The 18,202-nt window shown below is 37.6% G+C and overlaps 1 protein-coding gene and 1 pseudogene across 5 annotated transcripts in view; one reads left to right on the top strand and one right to left on the bottom strand.

The window, feature by feature from the left end:
* NVL (nuclear VCP like) overlaps positions 1-18,202 on the top strand; it is a 79,402-nt gene that overhangs the window by 17,573 nt on the left and 43,627 nt on the right. For all 5 annotated transcript variants that reach the window (XM_014562138.2, XM_032466619.1, XM_014562136.2 and 2 more), the window contains exons 12-15: positions 2,416-2,560; positions 13,038-13,302; positions 14,783-15,001; positions 15,824-15,928. In XM_014562138.2, the coding sequence (XP_014417624.1) occupies positions 2,416-2,560; positions 13,038-13,302; positions 14,783-15,001; positions 15,824-15,928 (734 nt within the window). The remainder of the gene's footprint in view (positions 1-2,415; positions 2,561-13,037; positions 13,303-14,782; positions 15,002-15,823; positions 15,929-18,202) is intronic.
* Positions 5,486-13,710, bottom strand: LOC102521335 (annotated as a pseudogene).

Below are 18,202 nucleotides of genomic sequence, written 5' to 3' on the forward strand. Positions count from 1 at the left end.
TTTAATTACACGGGTGCAGGTAGTGAGCTGTCCACAAATGCTTTCTTAATTTATGAGAGCTATTATCCCAGAAACATGTTAACTAGTTTTTTTTTCACTCTGTGTGAAAAGAAGTAAAACTTAATTTCTTCTGTAGTATTCTGAAAGTCATACTTTTGGCTAACATAACTTCAATTTAAAATGATCAAATCCTCTAGAAGAGGCAGAAAGAGAATGGAATTTATCTTGTAGTGGTTAACCAATCCTAGCTGAGCTGAAGGAAAAAAAGGTAGCATTTGAAATGGCACTTACGTTGCTAAGTATTGATTTCCTGTGGAAGGGTTTTTTCATTATGGAGGATTTAACAGATTTTCATAATTGTTCTTGTTGAATTCTGTTATTAACCCTTGATACGTTCAGAGCCTGTCACCGGTACTGTAGTGTTTGAGCAACATGAACTGGAAAAAGGAAGCAAACTCCTACCCTTGGTCACTCGCGCTGTGGGAATAAGAGCATCCGTGAGTCCTCAGTGGGGCAGCTTTGGCTCTATACAGCATTAGCGCAGGGAGGGTTCAGTGTAAGAACATCTTCCTGTGAATGTAGGTTTGTAGCTGATGGTGCTCCCTTAATTATGAGGTATCACCTCGTTTCCTGTAAAGTTCTTTTGCTTGTTCAAGGATTTTCTCTAATAGCACGAATCTCTTCCTTTAGCTGATTCCTTTTATTCAGTTTTCAAAAAGTATTAAAGAGCTTTCCGGTCTCAAACATAGACCTTATGCCTGTCTTCGTTTTAATCCAAAATTTATTGGAAGAGTATCATGCCAACTAAATATATGTTTCTATTTCCATTCTATTCTGTAACCCCAGTCCCATAATTGTCTGTCTGCCTTAACCATTCCACTGAAGCTAATCATAGAAAAGTCATTAACAGTCACTGTTAGCCACATCTTTTGGCTTACTCTTAGCCCTCACCCTTTGAACCTACCTCTTACAGTTGTTGTGAGGGTTAACTGGGGGTGTGGACTGTGCCTGGAGTAGTGCCTGGCACATGGCGAGCACCCAGTGAGTGTTAGCGGTGGTGGTTGTTGAGAGCGTCTGATACTGTGATCACCTGGTCCTTGTCATTGTTGGCTTAACACTCTGTGTCCTGCTTTCCTTGCCTCCTTTTTCCCATCCCTTAAAGGTATCTTGTAAGGTTTACACTTGATCTGCTTTTCTTCTTGCCCTCTACCTACTTCCCAACTACCTCCTGTTTAGCCCTTCATTGGAAAGCTCTTGAATTGCATCCCTAATGATTTCTGGTAAGCTTCAAATCCGCGTACCCACCTGCCTGTCTGGGTACTTGGATGTGACTACCCCAAATCCCCTCACACTCAGCATGTCCGGAGCTCCTCTTGCTACCCCTGTGGCCCTTTCTGCCCGTCTGACGTCCCTCCTGTATTCCCTAGTTTAGTTAACAGCATCCAAACTGAGTGGTCTTTGTCTCTTCTTCTCCCCCCACCCTTCACATTGAATCATTTGCTTTTGAGTCCATCTATAACATGGTACTAAAATTGGGTTTTTCCTTTTTATTTATTGTGTTCCTGCCTTACTTCACTCATTTCTCACCTGATAATTATAATTAGATCACAGCAAACTCTTTTTGCTTTTATTCCTCTATACTCTGTTCAGAATTATTACTAGAATTATTTTTCTAAAACAAATCTTATCAGAAAAGCCTTTCATGGCTTTCTGTTGGCTAAAGAATATACTTTAATCGCCTCATAACTTGGCTGTTAGAGGACTTAATTAACATCTTAGTACCTTTTTATTGCCTGTGAAGGGGTGTAATTCAGGCTCTCTACTAGTCAACCCTGGTTCAGTTGAGACAAATAATGCTTGTGAAAGATACATTTTAGTCCCTGCATCCTTTTTATTAATAAAAATCTGTATTTAGAGTAAGCTGTGTAACTGTGTTATATGCCCTATTTCAAATGAATTCTGTGAGTCTGAGACACATTATTAATCTATCCTGCCCAGATGCCCTGTTGTTGGACCACTTACCTTGTCTAAACATGCCACACCTGTTTGTACCTCTGTCCTTTTACTATTCCATTTCTTCCATGTAGAGTTTCATTAACCTGCCTCTCTGCTTATTAATATCCTATTCACCTTCAAGCCTTTTCTTGAAGGTTGTCTCCTCCCTAACCTCCCCCTGATTCCTCAGTCTGATTTCATAATTCCTTCCATTGTATTACTGAGGTGCTTTGTTTATACTTCCTACACTTCACAAGATTGGTCTTATATGTTTCTCAGTAGATTGTGAACTGCTTGAGGACAAAGTTTGTGTTTATTTTCCTCCATCTTTCACATATTAGAAATACTTGTTGTAAGCATTATTGTCCTTAATGTCAAGTATCTTGTTTACCACTCATTCTTGTGTCTGCTTCTTACTAGATCTGAATAACGTGGCTGCTACAGCTCGGGTCCTAGTCATTGGAGCTACTAACCGACCAGACTCACTTGACCCTGCTTTGAGACGTGCAGGAAGGTTCGACCGAGAAATATGCCTAGGTATCCCAGATGAAGCATCCAGGGAAAGGTACACTCTTATAGAATGAAGTTTGTATGCCACTACGTGATCTGAACTGAATGCTTTGAAAATGAGGGGTGAGAAATACCATGTAACCTTTTTTTCCTCTCTCTCTTTTTGTGCCAGTGAAATGGATTTGGAAAGGAAAAGCCTACATTAAATGCTTAAGAAAACAATTTACTCTTAATACGGCAGTTGTTTCAGGCTGCTTTTTCAGTAGTGATGATGGGCTTATGTTTCCATACTCATTTGTCTGGTCTTACTAACAGTGTCTTTTGGTTTTTACTTGGCTAATCAGCCTAGGACAGTGTCTAGAGCTGTGGAATAGAGCATTGCTCACTGGTCTACACGTAGGTTAAATCTCAGTACTGTAATTTAACCTGTTGCACTGACCCACCTAAGATCATAGGTTCTGTGACAAATAAATTAATGGAGCCAGAGAGTTGAAAGCTGTGGGACCAGCCTTTCCTAGGAATTGGGGTTGAATGTCCATAGAACAAAGAAACGTCCACCAGTATCTCAGTAACCAGAAGTATCTCAGGAGGCACTGTTCAGGGGGTGGAGTAAAGAAAATCTAGTAAAGAAATATTCTAAAATACCGTATTTATGATGACTCGACTTAAGTTAGACACAAAATTGCTGTACACAATTGCCAGTGGCTCTTAAGGAAAGTGGTGTGCAGTGAAAGTATAGTCGTGGGACCGGGGAAGAAAGGAAGAGATGCAGAACTCGAGACTTCATGAATGCAGGATGTAAAGTGATCAGGAGGCACTGTGGGTGGGAGAAAGCGTTAGGAAGGAACATGTCATCCTCCCTTCTTCCCGGCGCTTAATGTGGCTTCAACTTTTAACTGTTTGGCAGTTTCTTCTTTAACTATTGTATTCAGTGTCATCTCTAGGTATGCTAATTGCATTCGCACATATATAATCTTTACATAGTTAATCAGTCATTCAGGCTTGTTTACTAATGTGTTTATATCTGCAGCAAAATATTATTTAATACTTAAGTTGTTTGTATTTGTTCAGCAAACATGTACTGAGTGTATAGCGTGTGCATACAGCACTGTGACAGGTAATATGAGGAATATAAAGAATTAGAAGTCCTTGCTTTTAGGTTGCTTATAATAACAGTAGGAAAGAAATAAGGCCTGTATCCTGTATCAAGCTTTTTTTTGATTAAGTGCCGAACTTAATGGTAGAGAGAGACAACACAGTGGAGCTCATCATCCTCACTAGGTAAAATTCTTTGTTTATCAATCCACGATTTCATCATCAACAGATGGCCATATTTTGAAAAATTTCAAATCTACAAAAAGTTGAAAGAATAGTAAGTAAAATATCTGTATGCCCTTTAGCTGAATTTACCATTTGTTAACATTTTGCTGTGTTTACTTTCTATATTTGTATGTATATGTATATGCATTTTGTGTATATCTATTTTTTTTCTGCCAACCCATTTGAAGGACAGTTGAAGACATCATGACACTTCAGTCCTAAATACTCCTCCTTTGTAATTATTGTACCATTTTCCACACTTAAGAAATTTAACACTGACAATAATATTATCTTAATATATAGTCTATTCTAATTTTCCCAATTGCCCCAAAAGTGTCCATTGTAGTTATTTTAACCTTTCATTTTGTTTAGCTTTTTTGTTTTACCTAGACTCCAGTTATCTGCTGTTTAGTCTACCTGTCCCTTTAATCTCCTTTAATCTGCCTTTTGAGGGGAGGGAGTACTTTTATGACATTGACTTTTTTGAAGTGTCCAGATAAATCTTTTGTAGACTGCCCCACAATTTAAATTCATCTGGTTGTTTCCTCATGATCAGATTCAGGTTAAACATTTTGGGCAAGAGAACTACATAGGTGGTGAGGTGTCTTTCTAGATCATCATTTCAAGAAGTTTGTAATGCCAGTTTGTATTACTGATAAGTTTGATCACTTGAAAAATTTGTCAGACTTCTCTCCTCTGAAGGTTTTTTTTTCTTTTGTACTTAATAAATAAAATCCAGATATTTTTGGCACCTACAGTTACTTACGGCTGCCTTTCATCAGTTTGTTCTTCATGTTAGATTCAGAAAGTAAGTTCTTTAGGCATATATTGGTGTTTTACATAGACTGTAATGGTCTGGCTAAGTCTTAGACGGCTTGGGCAAAAATTCTGTCTGAAACTAAAGAGGGGTATTAAATGTTTACGGTGTTTAAGGTTTGTTGGGAAGAGCAAGGTCAAAGCCTGAAAGAAGATAGCTCTTGAATGTAATTATGAGTGAGAATTTTTTAAGGAAGAGATGGGTTTTTAAAAAAATTTTTTTGTTATAAAAAATACTTACAAAACTTGCCATCTTAACCATTTTTAAGAGTACAGTTCAGTAGTGTTCTCATCGTACAAAACTTAAACTATACTCATTAAACACTAATTCCCCCTCTACCAAGAGTATTTCTGATTGAGTCTTTGACAAAGGCAGAATGTTGTTTTCTTACTTTTATACTTTGGTTTAGCTCTGAATGCAGAAGCGAAATAATGATGTTATCGTATGCAGATGTTAATCAGTTAAATTCTAAGAGGAGGAAATTATATAACTAGAATTAAGGTACATTGATGTTTGTTTTTTTATTTGTAATTCTTAAAAAGTCATTAATTGTGGAAACACTTATTTAAGCACCTGTTGTATACCAGGGAGACACAGTGATTGTCTCCTGTCACTAGTTTGAATAATCAGAAGTGTGGTAAGTCCAAAAAGACAAAGACAGAGAGGATATATCAGCAAAGCTAACATGGTCTGGAGTTTGTTTTTTTTTTCCCGTTGCAAAAAGCTTTATTGTTTCCATTTGGTCCAAGGCTTGGGAGAGGGCTCAAGGATGGTTAAAAAGCTGCCTGGTGAGTGCAGAGAGGCTTCAGGAAGAAGCCCTGACACCTGAGGTGCTCTGTAAAGGCTGCTGGGTTGCAGAGACTCCTAGTCGTGCTTGAGGGTGAGCCTTTTGGAGAGATACTCGCCCAGCCCAGCCTGGGGACCATAGAGCCTGCGGAGGTTAGTCAGGTGGTTGCCCATCTTGATGAGTTTCACCTCCTCATCCAGGAAGTGGTTCTCCAGGAAGTCACAGAGATGTGATCTGCGCGGGCAGAACCCAGGGCATGCAGATCCAAAAGGGCCTGGTTCAGGTTCTTCTCCAGGACAATAGCAGCTTCCATAGCATCCCGGGTTTTACCCCACTCATCTTGAGATGGCTTCTGCAAGTCCTGGAAGAGGGCATGGCCGCCGCGCTGGTTTTCAAGAAACGCTCCACGCCCTCGCGCTTCTCCTCAGCCAATTCACAGAAAAAGTGGCCAGCGCCCTCCAGAGCCACATCGTCGCGGTTGAAATAGAAGCCCAGAGAGAGGTAGGTATAGGAGGCCCGCAGATGCATGTTGACCAGGTGGCTGACAGAGGCCTCAACTTTGCTGGAATAATTCTGACAAATCTGGGAGCTCATGGTTGATCAGTAATAAGGAGCTAAGCTCACAAAACGGTGTTGGCTGGTCCCAGAGGCTGAAGATAGCACAGTGGCTGGCCTGGGGGTTCTTAAAGGCTTCTCTGAGGAAGCTGAGACTTGAAGAATAAATAGTGGTTAACTGATCAAATGATGATGAGAGTGCTGGTAGGAATAGCACATGTAAAACCCTGAGGTGACTGAGAGCTCAGTGTGTCCAGGGGTCTGGAAGAATATGGCTGTAGAAGAAGACGTAGGATGTGAAAAGGCTGCAGAGGTGTACAGGAGCTGGCTCACATATACCTTGATAAGGATTTTGGTGGGAAGGAAGTAAAGCAACTAAATAAAGCAGAACAGATTTTTGTTTTGAAAGATCACTGTAGCTGCAGTGTGAAGAATGGTGACAGGAGAGCAGGAATGGGTTCTGGTAGCCCAGTGAGGAGGCTCTTGTGAGATCCAGAGGTGATGGGGAGTGGCCTTAAGGAGGTGGGAGCATAAATAGAGATCACTGGAATAGCTGGAGACGTTTATGAAGTAGAATCAGTAAGTTCATCAACAGAATATGTGTGTGGAGAGGTGGCAGCTAAGAGCAAGAGGGAAATATTCCCAAATTTCTTAAATACCTGATGGTTTTCTATTTATTTATTATTTTTATATTTTTGGCGGGGGAGGCAATTAGGTTTGGTTTGTTTGTTTGTTTAATGGTACTGGGGAATCAAACCCAGGAACTTGTGCATGCTAAGCCACTGAGCTGTACTCCCTACCTCCAATACCTGATGGTTTTCTATTGAAGGAATGAGAAATACTAGAGGGATAAGCAGATTTCAGGAGAGGATTTGGGGATAGATGGAATTTAAAGGGACTTGCAGGATGTCCAAATAGGGATGTCAACTTGGCAATTGGACAAATGAGTCTGGAGTTCTGAGGAAGTAAAAATTTGGGAATCATATGTGTATTGATGGCATTAAAGTTATGAAAGTAGATAAGATTTCCAGAGAGAGTGTGAAGAGCAAACGTCAGGTTCTGGGACAGGCCTGCAGGGGCTGATGGTCTAAGGATGTAGAAGGAGCAGCCGAAAGTATTGGGGAAATGAAGAGAATGTGTGTAATGGAAGCCAAGCAAAGTGAACATTTCCAGAAAGAGGAATGAGAGATCAAGCAAGGGAGGTCTGAAAAATTGTCTCTGAATTTAACAACCTAGAGGCCACCAGTGACCTTAACAAAAAGCTGTGTGCGTAGAACAGTAAGGGTAAACTCCAGGTTGGAATGGTTGAGGAGTACATGGAAAGTGAAGAAATGAGGGTAGCAAACTTCTGGTTCGTTTTAGGGAAGTTTGCTGTGAAGAAGAGAGAAAGTGGTAGAGAGTGATAGCTACGGGAGGTAAATAATGAGGTGTTGAAAGAGGATTTTTTTAAGATAGGAGAAGCAGGTAGTATCTTTAAATGTTGATAGGAAAGAGAAATGGGAGGAATGGGAAATCAGAGCTTATATATCGGTGCTGGCCTTAGAATGAGGGGTACTTTGTTGAAATGTTAGTAAAGAAAGATAGGATATATATAGGCAAGGAGGTTTATCAGCTTGGTACTGGAAAATTGAGGGCGTTTTCTCTGAATTCAAAAGTGAGATCATCTGATGAAAATGAAGCACATGATGGATAGCTTAGAGGTTTGAGGGTGATAAAGATGTAAAATTATTTTCTTGGATACTTTGAGATGAGCTGGCTAGAATAATAGGATTTTCAGGCAATGTTTAGGAAGGGGGTATGAAATGGTGCCACTAGGCCTGGTTTTATGATGTTTTTCCCATAGCAATGCTCAACAGTGTAGATCCGGGTAAGGAGAGAGCAGAGATTTAGAATTTTGATGAAGAAAGAAAAAAGTAGACCGTGGACTCTTAAATTGTTAAAATAAGAGTATTTGATGAGGAGGTGGTGACTCCAGGAACCTATTAAGGTTCAAGAACAGGTGTGTGGGAGACTGTGAGCAGAGAGGGAAATGCTTGAGCTAGTGATTTCAGAGGCAGAACAGATCCAGGTGCTGATAAGGTCCAGGGTGTGACAGTAAGTGAAGAGGAGAAGAGGACAGAGATGGGCGAAGCTGGGGTGGAGATGCTGCCAGTAGGTGCCAGAACTTTGAGTCATTGAAGGAAGGTATCCAGGAATTTCAGCTCTGCCATATGTCCTTGTGCCTTTTTCTAGATATTTAACATTTTCCAGTCTTAGTTTATTTAAGTGGAGTACAGTAATAGTAACAATAATAGTACTTAACTGTAAAAAGATAATGTCTTCACTTAAAGGCTTCTTGTAAGGATTGAATCAGGGCACCTAGCATAGCATCGACCCATAGAAAGAAAAAAAAATTTTTAAGGTAGCTATTGATATTTTCCTGAACTTTAAAAGCATTTTATTATGGCAAATGTGTACACAAAAGGCATCTAATATAATTGTTCTAGTTTCTATTGCTGCAAAACAAACCACTGCAAAAGTATTGGCTTACAACAACAACAGTCATTTTATTGTCTCTCACCATTTCTGTGGGTAAAGATTTCAGAAAGGCCTCAGCTAGCTGGTTCTGTCTCAGGGTTTCCTGTGGCTACAGAGACTGTGGCTGGAGCTTGAATATTGTGGGGAATTTGAGCAGCAGGGCTGAGCTTATCTTTCTGCCTACCTAGCTGTCTGTACATCTTGTCATCTCATCTAGTCTGTTCCTTACCCTCCCCCAACCCCTTTCTCTTCTTGTCCGCTGAAGGCCTCTCCATGTCGCACCCTTTACAGGATAGTGTGGGCTTCCTCAGAGCTGGGCAGCCTCAGGGTGGAAGGATTCTAACATGGCTGCAGCATGAGGATTGCAGGAAACAGGCTGAAGTAGCATTGCTGTTCTTGATCGAGCCTTGGAAGTGACATCACATAGTGTCCATTCTACTGTAACTCTGTTGCTTGATTGGTCACTTAGGTCAGCCCAGATTCAAGGAGAGGAGTCAGACCCATCTCGCGGTGAGAAGAGGGTTAAGAATTTACAAACATACGCTTTACAACTGTCACAATAATGAACCGCCATGTCTTAATAATTACCGACATTGTCACAGTCTTATTTTCTCCCACTTTTTCCCCCTGAATTAAAACAATGCAAATCCCAGGCATTGTATCATTTCAACCTATAAATACTTCCATGTCTAATGAATAAAGACTTTTTATTTAACATACACACAGTGTCATTATATACCTGACAAATAATAATTTAATATATCTAATACTAAAATCATGTTCATATATTTGTAGTATGTAGTTGTATTATGAATTTTGACTATATCCATATTTAGCATTTTCATTTCTCAGCTACATGAATATTGTTCACTGCTGACCCAAGTCATATATTATGATCACATTTCTTTTATTTACCTTTTTAACTTTTCTGAAATTCATAATTGCCAAATTTTTTCTAATTTGCTAATCCTTTTACAACTTTTTCTGCATTCTCTATTTCCTCCAAGTTTCTTTTCTTTGTGTATGTGTATGTGTTTGTTTTGGTCTGTCTTGTACATTACGTTGCCGTGAGAGGCAGCGAGAAATGATGTTTAAAATGCTGATGTTTAAAATTAGAATAACAGTACCTGTCATGTGGTAAGTCTTGATAGTTGAAAGCTATTACTATTATTATTTCATGCTGGCAGCTTAAGAGTGAGGCTAATTAGATGGCTGCAGTACAGGCTCCTTTACCGAAGTGTGAGTGCCACTGTGAAACAATCAGATTGGTCATCTGATTGGTCAAACTTTTTAGCTAGAAAATTCCAAATATCTATTTCTGTAGATTCTTTTGTTGAGCCAATTCAGCTTTTCAGAAAAAGATCTTCAGACAACACCATGGGGGTCTACATCTAGCTGCTGGTCTGCTGACAAGGGCAGGGGCAGGCGGTTGAGGGACTATATACACTGTGCACAGACTTTGACCTCCTTTTCTGGTGGAGTTGGTCTTACTGTTGTCCACAAACCTGGAGCTTCCCTCTCCTGGTTACGATTCACCAGAGAGCACATTCCTCGTATCCTGCTGGTTGAGAGGGTGGAGAATATGTGGGGCCTTCATATTTCTTATGCAGATTTTCAGATAATTTGTGTGTGCTTAGCTTTCTGCTGTGGCCCTCATTTCTATAGTCTGACACTTTGATGCCTCCTGTTCTTGGTCTTTGTAGTTCCACCAGACAAATAAACTTCCTTCTCACTAACGCACTTCTCTTACAAAAGGTTAATTTTGACTTCGTGCCCTCTGCTAGGTCATTTACCATTCTCCATAAATTTCTTCATAGATTGTGGTTCAAGGTTACAGATAATCAAATATCTGTTGGTGTATACTGATATAAATACATGATTGAATAAATAGATAAATGAGTGGGAATAGGCAAGTCTCTGGTGCAGAAGAATTCCAAATAATTTATGAAGAGTCACTGTCCTTATGGAGATGACGTATGACTCCCTACTCCTTCAGGGTGCACCAGGCATAGTGACTTATTTGAGAGTACAATATGGAAAGGGAAGGAAGAGTCACTCAAAGTGGAAACACTTTCAAACACTATCTCAAATGTGGAAATCAAGGTTCACACCCACAGTAAGTTGTGTTGATAGTATGTGTCCTTAATGTGATGTGATGAGAATGACACTTTACCTCTTAAGTATTCTTCCCCAAAACACATTGCCCTAGTCTAATCATGACAAAAATAACAAATTAATCCCAGTTGAAGGACATTCTACAAAATATCCAGTCAGTAATCCTCAGAGTTGTCCTTTTTTTTTTTTTTTTGAAGTACAGTTACAATGTGTCAGTTTCTGGTGTATAGCACAACATCCCAGTCATACATATATTCATTGTCATATTTTTCATTAAAGGTTATTACAAGATATTGAATATAGTTCCTTGTGCTGTACAGAAGAAACTTGGTGTTTTTTTTTAATCTTTTTTATATATAGTGGCTAACATTTGCAAGTCTCTAACTCCCAAGTTTATCCTTCCCACTCCCTTTCCCCCGGTAACCACAAGATTGTTTAGTATGTCTTCGAGCCTCGACTTGTCCTTAATAACAGGAGAAGGGTGTGAGATCTGTAGAATCCTCTGAACTGTCTTTGCAGTAATTCTGTAAATATAGAACTTTATAAAAGGTTTATTTTTTAAAAATTAGTTAAAACTTACCTATTTATAGTCAATATATTACTAAACCTGGATCGTTTATTAAGGATTAGGGAATCCCTAGTATTTGAATCTTTATAGGGATTTACAGTCCTTAGGGCATCAGCTAGAGCCGACACAGAGAGCCTCATGTTGGTTGGCCTTTCTCTTCTTTGGTAGTAAAATGTGCATACATCAGAACGCCCCCAAATCTGTTTCCTTCAGTAATATCTCATACCAGTGTAGATACCTTCTTTATTATAGAGCCTTACTGAATGAAGCCTATAGCCTAGACAAATGTTGATAGCTTTTTAAAGACCTCATAGAGATCAAGACTGATCCTCTTGCTGCAAATTTCTTTGCAGTCCTTCCAGAGTAGGCCGAGTGGGTAGGGGGAGAGGGAGTAGAGTACAGATAATTTCCTAGTTTCTTTGACTGTGGATTTTGTGCTCCTGTTTCTTGTTCTGGTTCTTGTTCTGTTTTGTTTTGTTTTGTTTTGGAGTGGGTGGAGGAAATGTTGCTGAAACACTTTCGCTCAACTGTCTTAAAACTGGAAATCTCTTAATGATTATTTTCTCCTCCTTTGAAGTTTCTATCATATGATTACTGGAAATACCCATATTTTTTCAAAAATAGACTGTAATTGAGAAAAGAATGCTATTTATTTTATGTGAGCTATTGTTCCTAACATTCTAAATTTCTTAGTATTCTTATGCATAGCAGCAAGTCAGGTCTGTATCTTTAGGAAATAGTTGTATGATGGAACTTTTTCTTGGCTTCTATTGTTTATGGTATCTAAGTGAATTATTTTTTATTTGTCAGTAATGTTTGTCTGCTTCCATTTCACTTACATGATCCCAAATGACATTTCTGTAATTTATTCTTCAGTAGCTTGACATTTGAAAATATTAGTCTCCCCTACAAATTTGGAAATTTCAAAATATATTTCCTTATCCAAGTGAATTTATAATATTACAATCTGTAAATAATAATAATGAACTTTTATTGTGTATTTACTATGAATTAGTCACTGTTCTAAGAGCTTTGCATGTATTCATTTATAACATCTCAGTGATTAAGTGCTGCTACTGTAATATATATTTAACACATGAGAAAACTGAAGCACAGAAATGAAATAACAGGCCCAGGTTACACAGGGAGTGGCAGAGCTGGCATTCAACTCAGGTGGTCTGGCTTCAGACCTTTTGTCCTGAATACTTTTACTGCTTTTAAATTGTATTCAGTAGGTCTTACCAGAAGTTGTTTAAGGTATTCCTTTAGTAATAATAATTATCCAGGAGTCCACGTTTCATTTATACTTATCATGTTGCCAGTTCAGTTGAGCAAAATTTTTTATACATGCTGTATAGGGAATGAACAGTAAGTAAAGGTGAAGTGGGAGAAGTAACTGTGTCCTCAGAGGAAACTGGATATTGGAGTGTGTATCCGCCTAACTTTTTGTGATGAATAAAATGAACGGTTTGAGTTTGGAGGCTTTTTATTTCTGGTGGATGTTCATTTAATATACTCTAAAAGTAGAATTTCTGTATCCTCATAAATTATTTATCTTATTTCTCCTGTAATATTGTAAAATTCTTAAAGGCAGAATATTTTTAAGACCTATTTTTTATTCTTTTCAGAATTTAATGTAGTTCCTAACAAAACAGGTAGCTATACCTTAATCCCTAATGGAATAAGGCGGGATATGTAATAGTAATTTAACATTTGTTGAATGCGTGAACTATTTGATCTTACATTGTATCCATTATAATACCGTTGACAGGAATGATTTCAGATAAATGTTCGGTGACTTATTTTTACTAGTAGATTAGGAATCTGATTTTTCCCCCTTGTCTTTTCTACAGAATACTTCAAACTTTGTGCAGAAAACTAAGACTTCCTGAAACTTTCCATTTTCGTCAGTTAGCACACCTGACGCCGGGCTTTGTTGGCGCTGACCTGATGGCACTCTGCCGAGAGGCAGCCATGTGTGCAGTCAACAGGGTCTTAATGAAGCTGCAGGAGCAGCAGAAGAAAAATCCTGAGCTTGAAGGTTTGCCATCTGAAGGAGGCCAGGAGGAAAGGATTGGAAGCGAACCCACTTCTGAAACACGGGTGCTTTCTGTACAGGTACCTTAAACTGTCTTCTCAATTTAGGTTTTTAGTTTGTGTCATCTTAACATGCAAACAAGCATCAGTGAAGTTGAGGTTTATGGTTTTCTCTTATTGGCCTTGTATCTTTAGAATAATTATCATTTACACTCAGAATGTCTAAAATTTCAAAAGTACAAGTTGTTCTACTTTTTTTGGTTGATTCTGAATAAATTCATTTTACAATAATGACTATGAAATTCTTGAGCAGGGGTAGGCAAGTGATGGCCCTCCTGCCCACGGCCTGTTTTTGTGAACTGAGCTACGTCGGCGCACAGCCTTGCTCCTTTACTGACGTGCAGTCTTGTCTGCTCTCACACTTTGCAGCCGACTCCACACAAGGGTCCCGACAGCAGGGACTGCACGGCCCTCAGAGCCAGCACCGTTCACTCTCCCGTTCTTCACAGGGAGAGTTTGCCGCCTCCTACGACAGCATTGGCATTTAGTTCTACTTCCAGGTTACCTTTTGGTTATTAGACTAGGATGGTCTGCTGATGCAGCCTTGCCCTTGTCCCTAGCTGTGAATCTGCTGGAGGACAGTGCTGGGAAGGGGAGAGGGATGTGTATCAGTCCAAGATCTGTTAAAATTTGGAGTTTTGTGAGTATTGAAAACTCAATAGAACATTTATATAGCATTTTTTAGCTTGCACAGGGGCTTTTATATATTATATAATTTAATCTGTATAACTGTGCCAAGTAAATATCAGTTCTTACCCCATTTTATAATCAAACTAAGCCTAAGAGATTGTAATTTGTCCGAGGCCACATGGCCTCTACTTTCCAGATCAGGAACTTAGGTCCAGGTCTTTTGTTTTCAAATCATTTGTTTCTTCTTTACTCATTTGGAACCACGATTATATCTGTTAAAAATAATAATAAACTCATTCCTTTTATAATACTGCACATAAATTAGGATTTTATAAGTTGAATTACTCAGAGTTACTTTTTACACCTGTTCTTTTATATCCCTCACAAAGCGAGAAATCCGCCTTTGAAGCTCAAGATTCAGTAGTACTAGGAAAATTGCCTGCTTCCTGTTTAGTTGATAAGCCATCAAGGAACCATATTATGAAACTATACTGCCACCAGAGTAACTTTGTTTTAATTTCATCAAAATCCAGTGGTTTCTTGAATATTTATCAATGAAAAGTGGAAGTAATACGGTTGTTGAAATGAATATTTGCCAACTATTTATGTTTGCTACGGCTGGCCCTAGTATAGTATACAAAAATCATTCTATATTTGATTTGTGTCAATGCACCTTTTCTTGGCTGAATCAAATGATCCATTTACAATGAAATAAATGACATATGTCAAAATTATTAAAATACATAGAGGTTCACATAGCTTACAGAAGTATTGCAGTAATAATTTTAACAATTTTAAAAGTACAAATAGTAAATCTTTTTCAACAAACTTTGGAGTTTTTCATTTTTTTCCCTCAATTGCTCCCTTTAAGGATGAATTGCAAAGACTGCTGGGGTTGCTAAGGAACCAGGATCCCCTCTCAGAGGAGCAGCTGCAAGGGCTGTGCATTGAATTGAATGATTTCATTGTTGCTCTATCCTCAGTCCAACCGTCTGCTAAAAGGGAAGGCTTTGTCACTGTCCCTAATGTGACATGGGCAGATATTGGGGCCCTGGAAGATATTAGAGAGGAACTCACCATGGCAATATTGGTAGGTATATCTGCTGCTAACTGTTGTTGGCATCTGTGATGGATAAACAACCATATGTGTGTACTAGGTTGTAGGTCTACATTGGCTTGACTGTGTGTTTTCTATTGTATGTTCAGTTATATTATTAAGCCTTTGGTGATGGTTTTTTCATTCTTCTGAGATCTGAGACTTACTCTTTTGATTGTGCCTGAATTCTATGGCAATGAGTTTAAAAAAAAAAGTTTAGGTTTCAACTGAGACCAAATTGTTTGAGAAATAACTTTCTGATCTCAATCACATTCGTAATGGTCAAAGTAGTTTTAATGCCCATGAAACAATGGAGTGATTTTCATTTACTCTTACTTTCCTATTTTACTGATCATTTCATGGTTCATTAATGACATATGATCCATTCAGAGGTGTGTAACTACTGAAAGAGAAAATAGATGGAGAATTATAGTGGAGTATCTCTTGCTTTTGACTGCATAGAGTACTGCTTCTTTTGATTTCTTTAAGAGAAACATTGCCTAAAAATTTTATAACCTAGAAATCTAGATGAGTTTTCTAAAAATTCTTGATTTTAAAATGTTGAAATATTGTATCTTTATATTTTAAATGTTTTCAGATCTTACATTTAACTATGAATTTTTCAAGAGCAGGGATTTTTAAATTTACCACCATTTACCTCATGCTTGGAACAGAGGTAAGCTCTCTGTGCCAGACACTGTTCTTATCTTCAGGCCTCATGATCAGTATTTAAAATATGCTCCTAGAGATAAATTTGAATATGCAGTATAAAACGGACATTTGTAACAGATCACTGTTGGGATTGTTTTTTTCCAGGCACCAGTACGTAACCCAGATCAGTTCAAAGCTCTTGGATTGGTGACTCCAGCTGGAGTCCTCCTTGCTGGTCCCCCTGGCTGTGGGAAAACCCTGCTGGCAAAGGTATGGTGTAATTCAACTGCATGTATTTTTTTATTATCAGGTAGGGTAATATGAATTTAACTTTTATATGTTACAGTGAGCTATTTTTGCATAATTTCTGTTAGACGTTTATTTTAAGAATGATGGTTTTTTTCAGTAAAGTTTCCTACTTTTAATTACAAAAGGTACCTCATTGAAAATTTGGAAAAGAAAAAAAATTTAAATCAACCATAACCCCATCAATTTTAACATAGCAATTATATTTTCTGTGTATTATGTTCTAGCTTTTTAATGAGCATTATTACATAGTTGTAGTTTGTAGCTGACCTTATTTCCTGCTTTGGTAGAATTACCATTTATAACGTAAGTATTTTCCTCTGTGTTCCTTACTACAATTGTTATTTTTAAAATTGGATTTTTACAATAGGAAATAAGGATAAGCAAAAGATAAAAGCATTATTTGTAATCTTCTCACTATTTCCTACTAGTAACCACTATTTGATTTTGTTTTTTGTCCTTCCAGGTGTTGTTCTGGACATACATATCAAGATAATACGTATAACTTTTGCACATAAATTTACAAATAGAAGGTTTTTAAACATGTATTTCTTACTTAGCAATATTTCTTAAACAGCTTCCCATGTCAGTATTATACATACACATCAGTATTTTTAATGCCTGCATAGTATTCTTCCATAAAGATATTTATAATTTATGGAAATGATCCCATATTAAACCAACAGTGCATTAAACAGTCCCATACTTAAACGTTTTTGTATATTGATGGGTAATTTTAATAGAACGCATTCCTAAATAACTTTTCGGTACAAAGAATAAATATATTTAAAGTTTTTGATCCATTGCCATGCGATCAAAATGATCCATTACCAAATTGCCTTCTAAAAAGTTTATACCAGATTTCACCCTGTCAATAGGGTATCAGTATCTACTTCCCCACACCCTAAATTAGCAATAGCCATTAGTGTTGTTTTTGATGCTTGACAATCTGATAAGTAAAAATGGGGTCTTACAGTTTTTAAGTTACATTTTAAAAACTACTAGTAGGCTCTTTAAAATATATGTTTATTGGCTATTTTTCTTTATGAATTGTCTGTTCGTATCGTTTGTTCTTTTATTGACATGCGTGATTTTATTTATAATCATTCTTCATATATTAAGATGTTTTATTTGTAGTTTTTCAGTTTATTTTGGCCTTTTTACTTTATTGATCATATTTTTGACACTTTTTGGTGTGGATTTTTTTCGTAGTTAGTGGACAAATTTCTCAGTCTTTATGTGATTCCCCCCTCCTTGGAAGCATCATGCTTATTTTTAAACTTATTTTTGATGTGTATATACTAAAGCCCATTTTTTGTTGTTGTTTTATTTTTGGGGGGAGGTAATTAGGTCTATTTATTTTTTAATGGGGGTAGTGAAGAATGAACCCAGGACCTTGTGCATGCTAAGTACTCACTCTACCACTGAGCTATACCACCTTCCTCTAGAACCATTCTTCTTATTTGTAAGTTATATTAGCCATCATTATTCTTGTCTTTATAATATTCTATCTATAATTTGCTTAATCCGCTTCAGCCTTTAAACATATTTGGATTACTTATAAATAAGAATAAATAAGTAATTTGTGCCTCCTCAGTGAATACCCAATATCCACAGTGCCATTTGCTCATGTGTATATATGTATGTATATGTGTATATGCTGTACATGTAAATTTTTTTAAACTTATTTTTACTCATCGTACTAAATTTCCTTGCTTAACGCTTCCAGTACGCTTACAAGGCATTGCTATAAAGGAGTTTGGGAATAAAGGAGAACGAGGAGAACACCACAGTTGTTGCTCTACACTGTTTCACAACAGTTTTAGAAAACCATGGCCAGACGGAAGGTCCTGCATGCTAACATGTGAATTCACCAGGTGGATGCACTTCCCTCACCTGGGTACCTTATAATATTTGTGTTTTAATTAGTTAATCTGCCTTTGACTAGTCCTATTCAGAGCAGAAAGGAGATAGCATGGATAATTTGAAATCTATAATATTAAGATGTCATAGATCACTGGACAAAGAAATTGCGATATATTTATACAATGTAATACTACTCAGCCATAAAAAAGAATAAAATAATGCCATTTGCAGCAATATGGATGGACCTGGAAGATTGTCATTTAAGTGAAGTAAGCCAGAAAGAGAAAGAAAAATACCATATGATATTACTCATATGTGGAATCTAAACAAAAAGAAAAAAGTTACAAATGAAACTATCTGTAAAACAGAAAC

Source organism: Camelus ferus, chromosome 23 (assembly GCF_009834535.1).
Source record: "Camelus ferus isolate YT-003-E chromosome 23, BCGSAC_Cfer_1.0, whole genome shotgun sequence".
Lineage (NCBI taxonomy): Eukaryota > Metazoa > Chordata > Mammalia > Artiodactyla > Camelidae > Camelus > Camelus ferus.